At 36.4% G+C, this 19,004-nt stretch overlaps 2 protein-coding genes across 2 annotated transcripts in view; both read right to left on the reverse strand.

The window, feature by feature from the left end:
* The window catches only part of LOC134800243 (uncharacterized), a 299,703-nt gene that overhangs the window by 114,910 nt on the left and 165,789 nt on the right, over positions 1–19,004 (reverse strand). The window lies entirely within an intron of this gene.
* Positions 1–19,004, reverse strand: part of LOC134799969 (very-long-chain 3-oxoacyl-CoA reductase-B) — a 44,805-nt gene that overhangs the window by 19,205 nt on the left and 6,596 nt on the right. Inside the window, exon 2 of the mRNA XM_063772399.1 lies at positions 10,163–10,209. Coding sequence (XP_063628469.1) covers positions 10,163–10,209 — 47 coding nt within the window. The remainder of the gene's footprint in view (positions 1–10,162; positions 10,210–19,004) is intronic.

The raw sequence follows: 19,004 nt of genomic DNA on the forward strand, positions 1-19,004 counted from the left end.
AATATGAAATAGTTCCGAGTAATATAACAAAATCCAGTGAGTTCCATTTATTTCCGCCGGATGAAATATTTCAATAGAATATTCCCTTCGCGTTTAGATTTGCATACATCTTTATTGTATGGAACGGGCCATAGAGTTTTACTGCATGTTACTGCATAAAATACTATGATCTGTGGAATCATATTTCTAGATGGAAGTAATTTTAGACATGACAACTTATTGATTTAGTTAATCGAAATATTCTGACTCTCATACTTCATGATTATGGGAGCTTTTCTAACTAATCACCTCCACTTCGTTCTGTCCACTACATCGACTTTGAATACCTTGTATTTACAGAATAATTTAAACCTAACTTCATATACTACAGTAAATAATTGACTGTTACCTTATAGACTGCCTACCATTTCGCTGGCCCAATATTACAGGGTACTATGTTTCACTTTTATCGAACTGAAATTTGAACAGTGTCATAGTGACATTAAGTTGAATTTCAACTATCTTGAAAATGTAACATAGAACCCTGTAATATTGGGGCAGCGATTTCGCTGGCCTAATATTACTTTTATCGAACTGAAATTTGAACAGTGTCATAGTGACGTTAAGTCGAATTTCAACTATCTTGAAAATGTAACATAGAACTTTGTAATATTGAGCCAGCGAATTTTGGCAACACCAAAATAAACGTCAAACTTTGACGAGAATTTTAGGATTATTAGACCGGTGTTGTTTTGGTAAATATATTTCATTGCAGAATTGAATGTATCTGAAGTATATCGAACGTCTTAAACTCTAGAAAACTGTAGCTAAGAAGGATAAATATTTAATGTACGAAACCGTCTCGATGTAGATCGATGTAAAAACGTGTCGATGTAGATCGACAGTACATTCCACATTTGCCTTGTCTGCTAAAACCTTTGTCTATTTATTCCAATATGATCCGACAATGAAATGCAGGAAAGAGACGTTAGGATGAACATAAAATTTTACAGTGGTCTTCTAGTTGCGTTTATCTACTTGAAGTATTCCATAACATTCTGTTGCTACATTATCAATAAAACATAAGTTTTCTCGGCCGGATCTATTGAGGTAATCTTTCAATAATAAATGAACCAAATTTTATATGTTTATGTTTAATAGATTTTGAGTTATGCAGAGGTTAAAAGTGGCTCCAAATAGTTCGTGTAATATAAGTAATATATAACACACGGCCGCTGCGTCGCCTGTTCTCTTCTTTTGAACTTGGCTTGACACGCTGCCACGTGTCTAGATTTGAGAAAATATAAGTAGTTAGTTGTTTGGCTTTGTAATGAAAATAACATTGCTTCAGAATTATTTTACAGCTAAGTTTAAGTTTTACATTTAAATAAAAAAAGCCAACTGACGTCGCAAAATATTCCGATAATTTCATAGCCCAAGAGAAAAATTAATCTTAATTTTGGTAAGTAAATATCAAAGGTAGATAAGATACAATTTATTAATGTTAAATACTTAAATTAAAAAGCTATTAGCTTTAAGGCTCATACATCCATTTACAGATTAGAGAGATTGAGATGTCCGTCTATTTTAATGAATTAATTAATATTTATACCTGCGTCAAAAAAGATCAATATAAATTTTTAGGCCCTGTGGGACTTCATATTGTTAATAGATTACGTTCAGAGTTGCCTTTTGACAAACCGAGCATGCAAAACGCTCAAACATTTGCTCTCTTGCTAACAACAAAATACTTAGGTCATACTGAAAATTCCTGGACTACTTAGAAAAAATAAGACTTCTCATATATCAGAATCCAGAAACTTTCAGTATGGCCCACGTAGTAGTTAAACTGAAATAGATGTCATAAACTAAAGAACGGGTACCGCCGTGGCCCGTGGCCAGTACGGTTACCATCAGTTTGTCACTGACATAAACGCCGTCGAGAACGTAATTTACTTTCTATACGTCCCGTTTGCACTAATATGCGAGTGCGAGCGAGATGTATAGAAAGTAAATTACGTTCTCGACGGCGTTTATGTCAGTGACAAACTGATGGTAACCGTACAGGTCTGGTGGTCAAAACGTTAGCCGCGTAAGCGAAAGATGAAAGCGGTTTGATTCGGGCCTCGGCCACTTTTTCATTAGTAGGTATATGACATCTATTTCAGTTTATATTTTATAAAGCATGTAGTGTGACTACTTAAAAACACTAAATAAAAAAAATTGTTGTCTATTTGTAAAATAGTAGGGTAATTCGCCAGTGGCGATATGGTGGCTAGTTATTGAAGGCTGGCCAGTTATTGAATGAAACCTTATACTAAAATGAATTCTGTTAATAGGTGAATAGAATTCATTTTTAGTTTAGGGTGGCCAGTTATTGGCCGGTGGCTAGTTACTAGCGAATTAGGTACCCTAGTAGTGGATCTTACTCATTCACTCATTGTTGTAGGTAAGATCATATAAATAAAGTATTGCTATGTAAACTTTCCCCAAAAACTAGTAGTGTCTGACGCTTCGCTGGGGTCACGTACGATTTGCATAATTTTACTATAATATCCAACTGACTAGCGAGTGCAGACACATTTGTTCAATTTAATACGCTCATTAAGCCAGGTCTAGACGAGACATTTGAGTTCCCACGGGTCGTTTTTAATTATCACCTACTTAAAACTTAAGTATGATTGGGACAGGTAATTCGACGGTAAATATACCTAATTTTTTTAATAAAAAAAATTAAACATTTTCATAATTTCAGCCACCTCAGGGATATATTAATATAAGATTAGTTCATAGTATTGATATACTCCAGAAAATAAATGAACTAAGTACATATTCGCGTTTTGACTAAGGCACGATATTTATATAATTTTAAAATAATCTTAGAAGTCCTTTCGTGTAGGATGCGGAAATGTTTTCAATTAAATTTCCTAACATTAGACTTCATTGTAATCATGTCACAATTATAATATTTATTTATTTATCATTTATCATTTATTTATTTATTGACAACTTACATTAACAGGTATACCAAACATGTAAGTTATAAACATAACAAATTATTGTATTACTATATAATATATACATGACTAATACCTAATACTAAACTATGACGGTATAGTCGTAGGTGTGGAGATCGACTCCAAGTACCGAGTTGCGGTGGCTAGGAGTCTCGGTTCCTCCTGTGAGAATATGTCCGTCAGGGGGTCGAATAGAAGAATATTATTTATGTGATTCAGTGCTACATACAGAGGGCTAGTGACTAAAGTTACTGTGTTGGTGCTGGGAATTATAAAAAGAGGTGTGGGGCGGGGTCGAAGAGTAGTTCTCACAAATGGCGTAGGTACTTTAAAAGTCACATATTGCAGTAACCACGGATTTGTGATTGAACCACGTATTAATCTAATGAAGTATTTTATGACTGCAAGTTGTCTCCGTATCTCAAGACTTTGATGACCGACCATTCCTAACACAAATTGCGTAGGATACATGTAGGGATAGTAACCATACTGTTTCCAGTACAAGTATCTAACAAATGATTTCTGAACCTTTTCAATGAGAAGTACGTATTTTTTTTCGTGTGGACACCATACAATATAGTTACTTTCCAACAGGCTACGTACAAAGGCATTATATAATAGAGTAATGACGTGGTGGTTATGAAAATATTTGGATTGACGTACTACGAAACCAAGAGCTTTTCGCGATTTTTTACAAATTCGAACTACATTTTTATTAAAAGTTATTTCAGTGTCACAGCATGTACCCAGGTCACGAATAGAGTTTACATTTTGTAGGATTTGGCCGTTTAATGTGTAGGATCTATCAATGGTCTGAGATGTTCTTGAATATGTCATAACTGCGCATTTACTTGAGTTAAGGTGTAAGCTATTAATGGCACCCCATCGATATACGCTATCGATATCCGTTTGGAGCTTACTTACATCACATGGATTTTGTATGGGCATAGCGAGCTTAACGTCGTCAGCAAACATCAATATCATGGAATGTCTTATGTATTCTGGAAGGTCGTTAATTGTTATTAAAAATAGTAAAGGTCCAAGACTGCTACCTTGACCAATGCCCGAAGTGACGGAGTACGTTTCTGATTTAGCTGTATTGTACACAATATATTGCTCGCGTCCAGATAGATAATTGGCGAAAAATGTTAATAATGATTCAGAAAAACCACACCTGGCCATTTTCTGCAATAAAACATCACAGTCTATCCTATCAAAGGCCTTTCGGAAATCTAAATATATTACATCCACTTGCTTTTTTTCGTCTAACTGGTGGGTAGTGTATGTTACAAGGTTAAGAAGATTGGATGTGGTAGACCTATTTGGTAAAAATCCATGTTGTGAGTCAGTGAACCACCCCCGTAACTGCTGATATATTTTTTTGTATAGAACAGTTTCAAACACCTTGCCGAACACAGAAAGGACTGCTATCGGCCTGTAGTTATTGAAATCAGATTTAGAGCCACTTTTGTGAATCGGGAGGACTTTTGATATTTTCCAGAGCAAGGGATAAGTATTGGTTTTGATGGACAGATTAAAAATGTATGACAATGGTTTTATAAAAGCTTCGCAACAATCGCGCACTACATATTGTGGAATAAAGTCTGGGCCCTGAGTATTCTTAGGAGCTAGTCGTTTTATGGCTACACGTATATCGTTGTCGTCAATGTGGTCGATTGATATGAGTTGATGGGAGGTATCCCAGTGTTTAATAGCAGTGTGAATATCTAATGCAGGAGGATCAGGTAGGAATACACTACTGAAATAATTCGAAAATTCTTTTGCTACTTGATCTGAAGTCATGTCGCCAAATATGGCTTGTTCATTGTTTTTTCTATGTTGTTTTACGTAAGACCAAAATGACTTAACGTCTCGTTTAATGTTTAATTGTATACGTCTATTGTATATTTCAAAATCCCTTTCTAAATGTATTTTTGCTTGACGTCTATAGTATATAAAAAAGCCATAATCTAATTGATTGTTATTCAGTTTATACCGCTTATGGTACTGATTTTTTAATTTATTTAATTTAATAGTTTCTGGTGTGAACCATACTGGATATCGGGCCTGAGGTATTTTATGCATTTTAAATGGCACAGAAGAAGCGATATTTTGATTAAGTGTGTTGTAGAACGTGGAAACTGCATCATTAACTTCATTATTAGAATAGGTATCATTCCAGGAAGTGTTAGCTATTTGGGCATACAAAAGATGGAAATTTGCTTTGCTGAAATTTCTTTGGGGTGTAGAGGCTTCAATGGTGAATTGTGGTTGAGTAGTGATAGGGGTTTGTTTGGTGCTAATCTGTAACGTTATTTCTAATGGAACATGGTGGACTTCCTTGGAAACGATACCCTCACAAGTGGACACCGATGCTCCAGCCACAGCCTCATTAACCAATACTAAATCTAACATTCTACCGAGATCATTGAACACTGTATTTTTTTGCTGTAGATTGCATTCTGCTATAAACATTTCAAATTCAGTATTTACCGATGGGCTCGCGGAATGTAAGTTAAAATCTCCTAATATAATTACTGGTAAATTCGAATTATTAATTAATCTTCTTATACAATCAAAAATCGAATAATATCTGACATCAGTCACTTTAGGCGCTAAATAAACAACACAGCAAATAAATTGAATGCGACCTCTAGTGACTCAGTCAAATATTATCGCTAGTTGAAGCTCCGGACTAGCTAAACCACTAAATAATTATCGCTCGATAACGTAAAGCACGCCTGTCGGACAATCAAATCGACAATATGAGCCTATTACAATTCTAACCTAAATTATGCACCTACTCGTATAGATATTTTGAGATTTTGATTCCAGTACAGACCATATTAGCCTTATGATGAAGTCTTTACTCAGCGCGCAACGTGGCTACGAGACTCCTACATTTACTTATTTTGCAATTTATACAATATCATATAGGTATTTTAAAATTTGGATTCTAGCTCAGACCTCAGCTTTATTAACCCTTCTTTGCATGATTTTTTCTTTTTGCCTGAAATGAACATATGTGTCACGTAATTGTTTGCTGATTCTGGTAAAATAGTAAAAAAAAATATCATCGATTTTTACTGAGAAAACAGTGTTAAACTTTGCATAGGCTAAATCATATTTGTAAATATATAATTGTCAGTAAGAGATATATGAAAAATCTTAGTACCATCAGAATGGTACACTATTTGTGATATACCTACCTATGATAAAGTCTATAAATATAAAAAAAAATACATAAAATAAATAGGTGATGTGAAAATAAAATTTGCTTGTAGAATGAACTACACAGAAAAGTTATACCCACCTAAGTACAAGTAATAAAGTTTAGTAACAGCGCTTACACTTCGACAACATTCACTAATTTAATGTCTCTTTTAAGTATCTTGGCGACCTAGAAAGTAACTTGGAACATTAGTGCTAATGTAACTTTATGCAACTTTGGTTACTATAAAATTTAATTAAATGTGCCATTCTCAACCAAAAGGGTACTTATGGTCGATTATCAATAAGGCGCTATTTCCATATAGCTTCAATTTGAAATCAACCTTATCGACAACCGACAATGTGGTACCTTTTGATTGAAAACGTCTATATTCTGGACGTACCATCGCCCACACTGTTAACTGTACATCGGTGGACCTTATGTCTTTTGTAATAAGGTCCACCGATGTACAGTTAGGAGTGTTGCTGTTTGTACAAATGTACATACGCAGAAAGAAGACGTATTATGAGCTAATATAAGACAAGTATGTTGTGGGCATTATGGTTTTTATTTCCTTTTATTGATAATTTTTTTAGGGTTCCGTACCCAAAGGGTAAAAACGGGACCCTATTAATTACTAAGACTCTGTCTGTCCTGTACTGTCCGTCCGTCCGTCCGTCTGTCACCAGGCTGTATCTCATGAACCGTGATAGCTATTAGGCAGTTGAAATTTTCACAGATGATGTATTTCTGTTGCCGCTATCATCGATTTTTACTGAGAAAACAGTGTTAAACTTTGCATAGGCTAAATCATATTTGTAAATATATAATTGTCAGTAAGAGATATATGAAAAATCTTAGTACCATCAGAATGGTACACTATTTGTGATATACCTACCTATGATAAAGTCTATAAATATAAAAAAAAATACAAACTCCGAAAAAAACGCCCAAAATAACGTAGGTACTAAAAATCATCAACTTCTGGGTTTTTCAAAATTTTCTGATATTTAGTCTTAAAACAAATGTAATTTTTATAAATTAAAATACTGCGTAAATTTAAGTAAAAAACCGGAAAATGGATTATTGTTGAAAGTTGACAGTCTTGAAAATAAATTTCAATATCACCTCCAAAAGTACCTTTAATTCATAGGACAATGTTATGATGGAAATTTCCATCACCATGCAAAGAAGGGCCTAAGCCTTTACCCAGCGTGGTTTTTTCGAGCTTCCTGCATTTTCTATTTTTTTTTGACAGTTCAATGTGGTTCAGTATTAAATCTCGTGCCAGCTCTTATCAATTTAACCTACACATACATATTAGGTAAATTAATTACCAGGAATTATCGAAACATGTCACGCAGATATCATGTTCCACTTCCGAGCTAACGATGGCTAAATAAATATAATAAATAATAAATAATAATAAAATATTAAGGACATTTTTTTACACAAATTGACTAAGCCCCACGGTAAGCTCAAGAAAGCTTGTGTTGTGGGTACTCAGACAACGATATATATAATATATAAATACTTAAATACATAGAAAACAACCATGACTCAGGAACAAATATCTGTATCATCATACAAATAAATGCCCTTACCAGGATTCGAACCCGGGACCATCGGCTTCATAGGCAGGGTCACTACCCACTAGGCCAGACCGGTCGTCTTAAATAGTACCTAGTTTGTGTTACAAGGGATCAAAATGATACATTTCCGTCAAGGGCGTACATTGAATCCTAAATTAAGCGATGGATTCTACAATAAAATCCCGAACGTCGTGACCTAGAACAGAAAAGTACAACTTTGATCCGTCCTAGCATTGAAGAAAAGTGCCACTTTGATCCCTCCTAGCGGGGAAGAAAAAGCCCTTTTTCGAATAGGTGATGTGAAAATAAAATTTGCTTGTAGAATGAACTACACAGAAAAGTTATACCCACCTAAGTACAAGTAATAAAGTTTAGTAACAGCGCTTACACTTCGACAACATTCACTAATTTAATGTCTCTTTTAAGTATCTTGGCGACCTAGAAAGTAACGTAAAGTCACTTGGAACATTAGTGCTAATGTAACTTTATGCAACTTTGGTTACTATAAAATTTAATTAAATGTGCCATTCTCAACCAAAAGGGTACTTATGGTCGATTATCAATAAGGCGCTATTTCCATATAGCTTCAATTTGAAATCAACCTTTTCGACAACCGACAATGTGGTACCTTTTGATTGAAAACGTCTATATTTTGGACGTACCATCGCCCACACTGTTAACTGTACATCGGTGGACCTTATGCCTTTTGTAATAAGGTCCACCGATGTACAGTTAGGAGTGTTGCTGTTTGTACATACGCAGAAAGAAGACGTATTATGAGCTAATATAAGGGGCTATTCATAAATTACGTCATTTCAAATTAGGGGGGGGGGGGGGTCTGGACATCGGATGACGGTAGCATGAAGTAGGAGGAAATGGGGTCATTTGAAGCATGATTTTTGGATGATAATAGGGGGGGGGGGGTCAAAAATCGTCAAAAATCGATGACGTAATTTATGGACAGCCCCTAAGACAAGTATGTTGTGGGCATTATGGTTTTTATTTCCTTTTATTGATAATTTTTTTAGGGTTCCGTACCCAAAGGGTAAAAACGGGACCCTATTAATTACTAAGACTCTGTCTGTCCTGTACTGTCCGTCCGTCCGTCCGTCCGTCTATCACCAGGCTGTATCTCATGAACCGTGATAGCTATTAGGCAGTTGAAATTTTCACAGATGATGTATTTCTGTTGCCGCTATAACAACAAATAGTACTAAAAAGTACGGAACCCTCGGTGGGAGAGTCCGACTCGCACTTGTCCGGTTTTTATCATCCTACGTAAGTTCCATTGTTATGGGCAAAGGAACTAACACGTTTGAGGGATATTGGGCTATAACAGGCGTAGATCACTCCACAATTTATCCTGTGAACTGACGTACTTACCTAACTATTAGCAAAAAGAATAGATAGTATAGAGGGGTCCTGTCATTGTAAATTTTGTAGTTACTGTAAATTTACTGCCATCTATCGACACACGACTAAAACTCAAAATGAAAACGTATAAAGTTATCAAACAATGTATTGTATATGGATACATGATTTTATTATTTTTATATCATTTTGATCCATGTTCATTCACTGATATTTATGTGTTAAAATTGTTAAATATGAAACGGTGTCGTCACGCCATCTAGCCGAGGATAGGCTAAAAGTGTGTGCGGCATCTATTCGAGAATGACTTTTACTTGAATTCCGAGGCACGTTTTTTCCTTAGACTTTATTCGTCTTATACGAAGTTACATATGTCTTTGCTATTAGTTAAGCAGTTAGGTCTAAGGTGAGCGACAGAACGTTTTATACTTTAGCACTGTGAAATATTAATTAAATGTATAAGATAGCGCAGTGGCGCTGAACGGCTCCATACATTACGCAAGTAACTGATTTTCAAAAGTTGACGCTTGACAATCCAATCGCCACAAAATATGGCGCAGTATAGCGCCATCCAGTTCGCCTGTAAAAATGGGGGCGGGGCACAACATTTTTCTTAGACTACATCTACCTTCATCTACTACATTCATGGGTCTTTGGGTCTTGGGACTCTAACTCGAGGACCAGGAAACGCACGCTCAGAGCGTCAGGAGCGTGCACGGACGACGGTGACGATGACGCCACAAATGTATGGCGGTCGGCGAGCGTATACAGCCGTATACGCTCGTGACGCTCGGAGCGTGCGAGTGCGACCGTGCATTCTGTGATTTCTGTGGCAGAGGCATAAGGCATGTGTGTTTTCTGTAATTTAGTTCATATTTATCTATTTTGTGGCTATAGTTCCCACGCTGGCCCACTGAGAATTGTGGACTGACTGACAGATGAGTGTCACATGCAAATGTGATATTTATTGATTAACAAACGTGATTAATTACCTCTCTGGCGTACTGTTTGCCGATGCCGTCTGTGCAGCCGGTGACCACTGAAACAATCATTAATTTAAATTCATTATAATTATAATTACTTCTGCTGAAAAACATGTGTTTAATGTGTCGGAATGATTGCACTTTAATTAGTTGACTTTATTTAACGCGTTATTGAGACATATTTATTTAATGTGAATAATTTAATACTAGTGCAGTTAACTGGCCAATTGTAGACCTTATTCTAACGACAGGGGTCATCCATTAATTACATCACACGTGTAGGGGGGGGGGGAGGGGGTCAAGAAAATGTGACATATTGTGACATGGGGGAGGGGGGAGACACAAACTTTGTGACGTCACTTTAAATTCATCAGTAACCGAAAATTTATTTAAATTATTTTATTCGCTGTACATTTAAATAACAAGTTTTTAAAACGATAATCGTTTTTATTCGTATAATTTTCTTTCCTAAGCAGTTTTGGTTATAAAATTACTAATATTTATATCGTCAAAAATATTTTGATAAAATATTAATAATACTTAGGTACTTACTTAATTCGATTTGGCGATTTCGTAGAAAAAATGTGACGTCACACTAGGGGGGAGGGGTTTGCCAAATGTGACAAGGAGGGGGGGAGGGGTCAAAAAACCTAGAAATTCGTGTGACGTAATTAATGGATGACCCCTTAGGGATTATGGTTGGTCACTGAACTGTGCGGTAACTACGCCATTATTTTCTTTGCACTTAGCGGCTAAGGTTATTAACTATAATTATAGTTGTGAACTAAAATGTAAGCTAAAATTGTGTCTTTATTACTGAATAAAGATTTTGTATTTGTATTTTGTATTTAATTACCTACTAGACCTACTAGTATTATTGATATCGGTTAATCGGACTGAAAAATCATCTATCGATTAGCCCGTTATGGGTGCAAGATTGTTCTTTCCGAAGGAAACATGCATACTCAAAACTCAGAGAAAGAACGAAATCTTCCCTGTTTCGTTTTTTTTCGATACGAAATAAAAAATAAAAGAAAAACTAATGAGACGAGCGATGCGGATACTAACGCTTCAAACTCAAACTGTATAACAGTCTTGATGTCTGATCAACCGAACGATTCGCAAACACTTGAGCTCCCTGAAATTTACCTTACCGGTAAATATAGATCTCCAGGATTATGCAGCATCGCATTAAACTAACGTGATATCGGAACGGAGTAGACAACGAATTTAATCTAGAAAGTGTTATATTACGATTCTACAGAGTATTGCCAGGCGTGGCACACTCCGCGAATTCGTCGCGTCGCTACGGAACGGACGCCTCCTGTACGGTTACCATCAGTTTGTCACTGACATAAACGCCGTCGAGAACGTAATTTACTTTCTATGCATCTCGCTCGCACTCGCATATTAGTGCAAACGGGACGTATAGAAAGTAAATTACGTTCTCGACGGCGTTTATGTCAGTGACAAACTGATGGTAACCGTACTGTTCGCGCTTGCGCCACCTTGCGGTCATATCTGTCGTAAATGTCGTAATATACGCGTTTTGTTAGAGAGTGAATCTTCTGTACCTAGTACTACTATTTATTCTGTGGTAGTGAGTGCAGCTTAATAGAGAAAACTTGTGTGTCCCTGTCATAATGCGGTAGCTCGGTTGGTGCAACCAGGTTTTCTTTTCCGAACAAAACATTCAAACTCAGTCTGACTAGCGGTAACCGACCGATTAGCAAACACATGAGCTCCCTACCTTACCAGTAAATATAGATATCAGGATTATGCAGTTGGCATCGCATTAAACTAACGTGATATCGGAACGGAGGAGTGCTAAGACAACGAATTTATATAGGTAGTGCTAGAGTACGATTGTACAGAGGGGTGAAGCTTTATAGAAAACTTATGTGTCCCTGTCATAATGCGCTCGCTCCCTTTATCATATTCATATTGACATGTCCTCCATTATTCATTTCATATCGCCCCATGCTAAAAATACATACAAAAGTTGACATTGACAGAGGTCAACTTATGAGGATTTCTCCATATCCAATAACGTACGAGTATGAATTCACTGACGATATGATTTTCTGAATATTTTGTTATCTTTTGAATAAGATGCAGAGGGGTAATTACGACTGCGGGAAATTTCAACTAATCGAAATGTCTTCCATGTTTTACATTATTAACTAGAGTGCCATATGCGAAAAAGGTGTTTGTAGGTATTTAATTATCGTTAATGTCTACCTTGCTCAATACTTATTCAGACACCACGTGTGAGTGAAATCACAATCATATCATTCATCAATAATTTATCATTAATTCATTACATTAGGCATTCTGTACGATTTCAATAAACAGGCGGAGCAGGCGGAGCAGGCGGAGCCGTACCGCACCTTACTATTAATATGCATAGGTAATTATTATAATTAATAATTTAAATGACAGTAATCAACGATTGATGTGAAAGTGACAGATAAAGACAAACAGAAGTCATTTTGGGGTTAATAATAAAGGTAATTAGCCCTTGCCACTCCCATAATAACAACAAAGAACAAAGTCAACTAATTTAACGACTTCATTAACTTTAAAATCTATTTTACGGCGTTCAGAAGGCAAAGATTGCGTCAGTCAGAGCGCCAAAGATATCAGGCGTAAAATAAACAAATGACAAACACATTTCTACAGGGTGGCCCAAAAATACGTTGTCAACGTATTTTTGGGCCACCCTGTAGGTATTTATCAGCCGGGCAATAGGTGGATATCAGAGTGTGTGATCATTTTTTGCCTATAAATATTATCAATATTATCATCAAATTAATAAAACCTATATTAGAAAACTTTTTTAATAAATCCATATAACATGTCAAGTACCTACTTTCTCAATGGAACCTGTCATCGCAGCTGCAAAGCACGTGGCATAGTAAAAACGACCTTGCGTGCCGGCCTTACGATGCAGTTCACCTTGAACTTAGCGAGGTGAAAGCCAGCTGCGTATGAATCAGCAGGTATCTCGCCAGACACGTTGGTTGCAGATGAATTTAGATCTTATCATATTGTACTTAAAGTTAAGTTTTGCTGTGTTTGAAATTACGTCTAGGATGGCGCTGTGTTTGAAGTTACGTCTAGGATGGCAAAATTACTTCGTCTAGGTAGTTTGCGCGATTCCGTACATTTTTATTTAAGATCTAAAAACCCCAAGATTGCCGCTAGCTGAGCTGAGTGGTATAGTGCGACATAAAATTGTAAAAATAAAATAAAATGGAACTAAAAAAATTTCATACTAAATAGTTGCCATGTTTAAGCATTTTACGGCTAAAATGTGACAGTTATGTAGGAAGTGGCGCCCTCAATAATTGTCTACAATTTCTTGTCAGACTATAAGGCGACTAAGGCGTGCCGTTTTCAAAGCAGAGGTCGAAAATTTTAACCGAGGCACGGTCAGTCAGAAACAGAAGCTAAACGGATGAGGTGGTCAAAAAGAAGTGCACACGTTACTAACGATAACACACGATTTGGAGTAATGGCCAGTACCTATTACCTATTAAGTTTGTCTATATAGGCAATGTCAATTTTAGGGTAATGTCGAGACTTTTGTCATGATATTCCACCTTTTCATATGGTAACATTGGCCCCTATTCGCACCTTGTCACAGTGACAATAATACGAGTTCCCTAGTGGATTATATAATGATTGTCACTATTGATAATTATAAAGTATGAAGTGGCAAAGAAATCAAATTATTTCATTGAAATCAAATATGTACATACTTTAATTAAGCAGGTAGGTAACTACCGTAACTTTACGATTTGACATTTGATATTTAATTTACATTCCAATACAAATAATTAAACAGACACGGCACGAGGCTACCTAAAAAGTTAGTAATTATCATCTTCCTGTCTAAAAGAATAGGCACCTACTCGTTATTCAAACAAAAATTAAACAACCAAGATAATGAAATTTCTTGAATTCCAACGCCGTATTTTAAGAGGTCCTCTAGTAATTTGGAACTAAAGGAATTTTAATGGAACTTCACTCTGACACTGATAAGGAATAAAAATGTCGCAATTAAAATATTGCATTATTTCAGGGCTTTACACCGTTAGGGTGTTCACTATATTAAAAATTACGAATCTAGCTAAAAGCGACGAAAGAGCTTGAAGATGGTCTTCCCTTATAGATCGTTATGGCGCCGTATTGATCTTATGTCAGCAAAAAGTACAGTTAGGTAAAGTTTCCTGCGCTGCAAAATAGAAACAATATGCCTTAAATTTTTATAAATGCATTGGGCCGTTAAGTTAATTTGAAATCCAAATTATAAGTTACTAGCGACCCGCCCCGGCTTCGCACGGGTTAACAAATTATACACCTATTTACCTCAAGAATCACTCTATTTGTAGGTGAAACCCGCATGAAAATCCGTTCAGAAGTTTTTGAGTTTATCACGAACATACAAACACACAAACAGGGCGGGGGATTTTGTTTTATATGGTGTAGTGATGTTAGAGCCGTTCCGTTATGTCCATTTTGATATTCAAGTTCAAGTACCTAGGTACCAAAAATTGTACCGATCTCACACAAGTTCTACGTAATGGAAGCCTTTATTAGTAATTCCCATTAATACCTTAACGATCAATTTAAAATTAGTTTGGAATTGAGAAACTAATTATTTGGCGACCTACTGGGAATCCGGAGTAATGTGTGACATCCAATTTAGATACCCATTTATATAATTTTAAGGATCGAGCATATTGGAGCTTAAATTAACTACGGTGTACGAGTACTGTGCTTTTTTGTACGTCTGAGTTTTTGGATATCAAACGTCTAAATAGGACCAACAATAATGGCTTCGATCAAATTTATGATGATTAAGCCAATGTCAAAACTGTGCTCGAAGAGTCTACGTAGGTATACATAAAAAAGTAGGTACTTATCCCTTTCTTTTGATCAAGATCTTTAGACGCAGAGAAATTGTGAGATGTTGTAATTTGTTTGCGAACTTTAGTTGATCTCATTGAATACCGTGATAAGCATTTAAATAAGATAAGAATATTATTTAATTTTGCCGAATACATTGAGTTGTTGAAACAACTAAATATACTCGGCAAAAACGTCCACACATAGTGTTTCAATTAACACAACTATGGGGTCAATTGAACCAATCTTCCACATTCTCTTTAATTCCCTATAATGACGTAACCATGGGCGATGGGTATTTCAAACAATTTATATAAAAACGAAATAACCTTTAATAATATAGGAGCATACGCTTTTAACTGTAAAAATAAAATTGTTTAAATAAAGCCTCCCAATATCTTCAACGTTTTTAGATTTTCCCATATTGTCCCATACAAAAAATCACTTCGTATACCGAAGTTAACTTTACTCGCATACACAATTTTAACGAATAAACTAATACGCAAAAGTGCTCCAGTCCACCACCAAGTCCTCGGGTCTCCAGGTGTTCATTGAGCTAAACATTACCGGACCCCGAAGTCTAGTTTAGAAGCAAACTCTACCGGTCTAGGAAACTTTAAATATCTCTAAAGTGCAAATAACGTTGCTAAGTTAAACAGAACGCATGGCAGCTCCGTTTTGCCCAGATATCACAGCACCTCCACTATTGAAAATATTGAATTGTTTTTTTTTATTAAATATGGTTTTTCATGCCAAATGTGACAATGTGTTAAGCCGGGACACACTTATCCCACGTACGCAACGTATACAATGCATTATGACATCTGAACCCTGAAATTTGTATGCTTAGAAACATACTTGTCATACGCAACGCAACGCATGACAAGTATGTTTCAGGGTTCAGATGTCATAATGCATTGTATAACGTTGCGTACGTGGGATTTAAAGAGATAGGAAAAAGCGTGACAAGAAGGGTGAGGGGGGCGTCAGTCCAAACATAGACATTTTGTGTGATGTAATATATGGACGACGCCGGAGGAGACTAGCGGATACCTGGGGGCCGATTTTGGAATTTCGATCGGTCTATTTCGTCACTCGAAAATCTGTGGAAAAACAGCGAATTGATATTTTTGAAATAGAGCAATAGAAATTGGGAATCTAGTGGTAGTATTGACCACTCGTTTTCAATTATATTAGAAGAATTTCAATGCCTAGTAGTGGAGGTGGAGATATAGTGTATTGAAGGCAGCCACACGAAATCGAGCTGCCGAGACAATCAGTCACAGTCGTCACAGAATTGTGAAAGCCAGCTGGTACTCGCCAATATGTATTATTAATATGAACAAACATTACAAAAAAATAGTTTTTGAGGCAAAAGCCTCTTCTGAGAAGAAATAGGCTGACATCTCCGGGTGTCGAGAGAAAAGTTACATGAGAAATGTAACATTTCTTCATCCCAACTGCCGGTGAAACAAGTGAGCCTCACAACGCCAATCGCATCTTTAAGGAGTTACGAAGAAAGAGCTCTGTTGGAAACTTTTTGAGCTACGATCTTGATTACTTTTCAAATGCGCTATTCCCCGTACCAAAGAGTACATTTAACACCTAAGGAGATAGGCTAATCTACTTTTTAACAGGCATTTTATATGTTTACTTGAAAAATTACAGGGTAAGTAAGGACTGTCGGCTCGATTCGTAAAATGAATTCGATTTCTACTAGACTTCAACAAGTTACGATACGGATAATTTAAAGATAGAAAGAGTAAGATAGATATGTCAAATTTGACGTTTCCGCGATTCTGGAGGTCCTCTTGAACGATTTTGACAAGTTATGACTTAGATATCCAAGTCACATCTAGTCGATATCTAATGTAGATCTAGTTGATCTCTAAATCGACTCAAGATCTTGTGATTAATGATTATCTCGAAATCCGAATAGGCCAGTGTGTGAATCTGATTTATATTAAGTATGTAAAGTGTCATTCTATGGAATGGAACTATGTAAACAAACCGCCATATTGAAATTGTCTCTGAATGATGAATTTACTAGTGACATTTGTTTACATAGCAAGCTCCATAGAATGACACTTTAGGTACGATTTCTTTTTTCTTGCGCATTCATTACAATTTTCTTATTTTTTGTAAGACAAGGACCGTTAGGTACCTGTGCACTGTGTTACTAATATTATAAAAGCGAAAGTAACTCTTTACCCGTTCAACCTTAAACCGCAGACCGAATTAGATGACATTTGCATATGGTATGGAGATAGTTTGAGACCCGAGGTTATCAATCATCATCATCCTACGCAAAGCAGTCGCGGCGAAGCTAGAGAAGGAGCTATATACCAAATTTACTCGAACTCGAACACTATCTCATGGAGCAGCCAAGATGCTCACAAATATCTGACCACGCCTTATTTGAGCGCCTTAGCCGCTGTGATATTTTTATGACGACTATTCACACACAACACAATACATGAAGCATGCTATATCATTGTAATAATAGGTGTAGGTGCAAAGTGCAATGAGAAAACATCTCACGGAAATGTTAGTTCTATAGTGAGTTCCCATGTTCATTTATATTAATGACAATGACACTAGGTGCATACCTGTTAGCTGATAATAGGTCACTGGTACAGCCAATGTCAGTCATATTTACAGTTTTGTAAAAAGGGGAAAATAAAAACATATTTTTGACGTCGACTGTACTATTTGAAAGTATTGTAACAAAATACCATACAGTCTGTACAAGCGGCGTAATACTTTGTATACTATGTAGTTCGAAATTCTTTAAACAAAACATAAGTTAACTCACATTTATAGACGGAACACATATTAACGTGTTCAAAACGGGAAAGTTTTAAATATTATAAAACATAAGTTTTAAGATTTGATGAAACTGAAGGACGTCCTGCAATTCACGATACTTAATAAAAGTGAAAATTTTCGTTTTCGAAAATTAAGAATCTTCTTAAAGTATCACGTCACCCTGTAGTCCTATGACCGACAGTGTAATAACGGATCTGAAGATGAGCGTTCCATTTTTCAATTTTAAAGTTACGGCGTCCTAAGTTCCTTCGTTCCTTCAGGAAGCCAGCAAGAGTACTGGTGTAATTACTACTCTAAAGTAAAGTATAGCCGCAGTCTTTGATAGCTTAACGGAAACTTTGACAAAGCGGCGGATCCCGAGATTTTGTTCCGATCGCTCTTGCGAGCAGGCTAGTCGAACTCTTCTCTTTCTGCACAGACCCTAATGTGCAGAAAGAGAAGAGTCGTAGAATGTATGGGCTCCCCTACATTTTACGACTCTTCCCTTTCCGCACAGACTCCAGTTATGTTTTTTTTTATGTCGAGCTAAATACCATTGCTCGGAGTAATGTATTCTAATAAAAAGCAGCCAAGACCATGTCGAGCCATGCTCAGTGTAGGGATCCGTAGTGACCGTAGTTACCCGTCCGTCAAAATCGGCCACCAATTAGTGTCATTTATCATTTATATACTAAGCAAAGGGGAGTACCTTCGCAGCGCTCTCATGTCTTTTTACCAAGAAGGGAAGAGTTTTTGCAGAAACGGCTTTATCGATCAGTTTTTGGAGCCATGGTTCAAAAGTTAAAGAGGGGAGAGGGGAATTTCATCCCCGCTTTACGTGTAAGGGACCTAGACCCTAGATTGGTTCTCCTTTGCTGGACAGGCAATAGGAATGCAGCCGGGAAAGCTTTGCGGTCATTTCCAATTCGCTTCGATTCTTATGAGTATTGGGAAATCTCTTCGGAACTTTGAACTTTTAATGTAATGAAGAAAACTAATTAAAATAAGTAAAGATACTAATTAAAATGAGATGTTAAGCCAACGTGACAAGGAGAGTTCATACACAAGGTGCTCGGGAAGAAATTTAATATTCATTATCGTTACTTACCATAATTATACAGACGTAAAA

This window comes from Cydia splendana, chromosome 19 (genome assembly GCF_910591565.1).
Source record: "Cydia splendana chromosome 19, ilCydSple1.2, whole genome shotgun sequence".
In the NCBI taxonomy this organism is placed as follows: Eukaryota; Metazoa; Arthropoda; class Insecta; order Lepidoptera; family Tortricidae; genus Cydia; species Cydia splendana.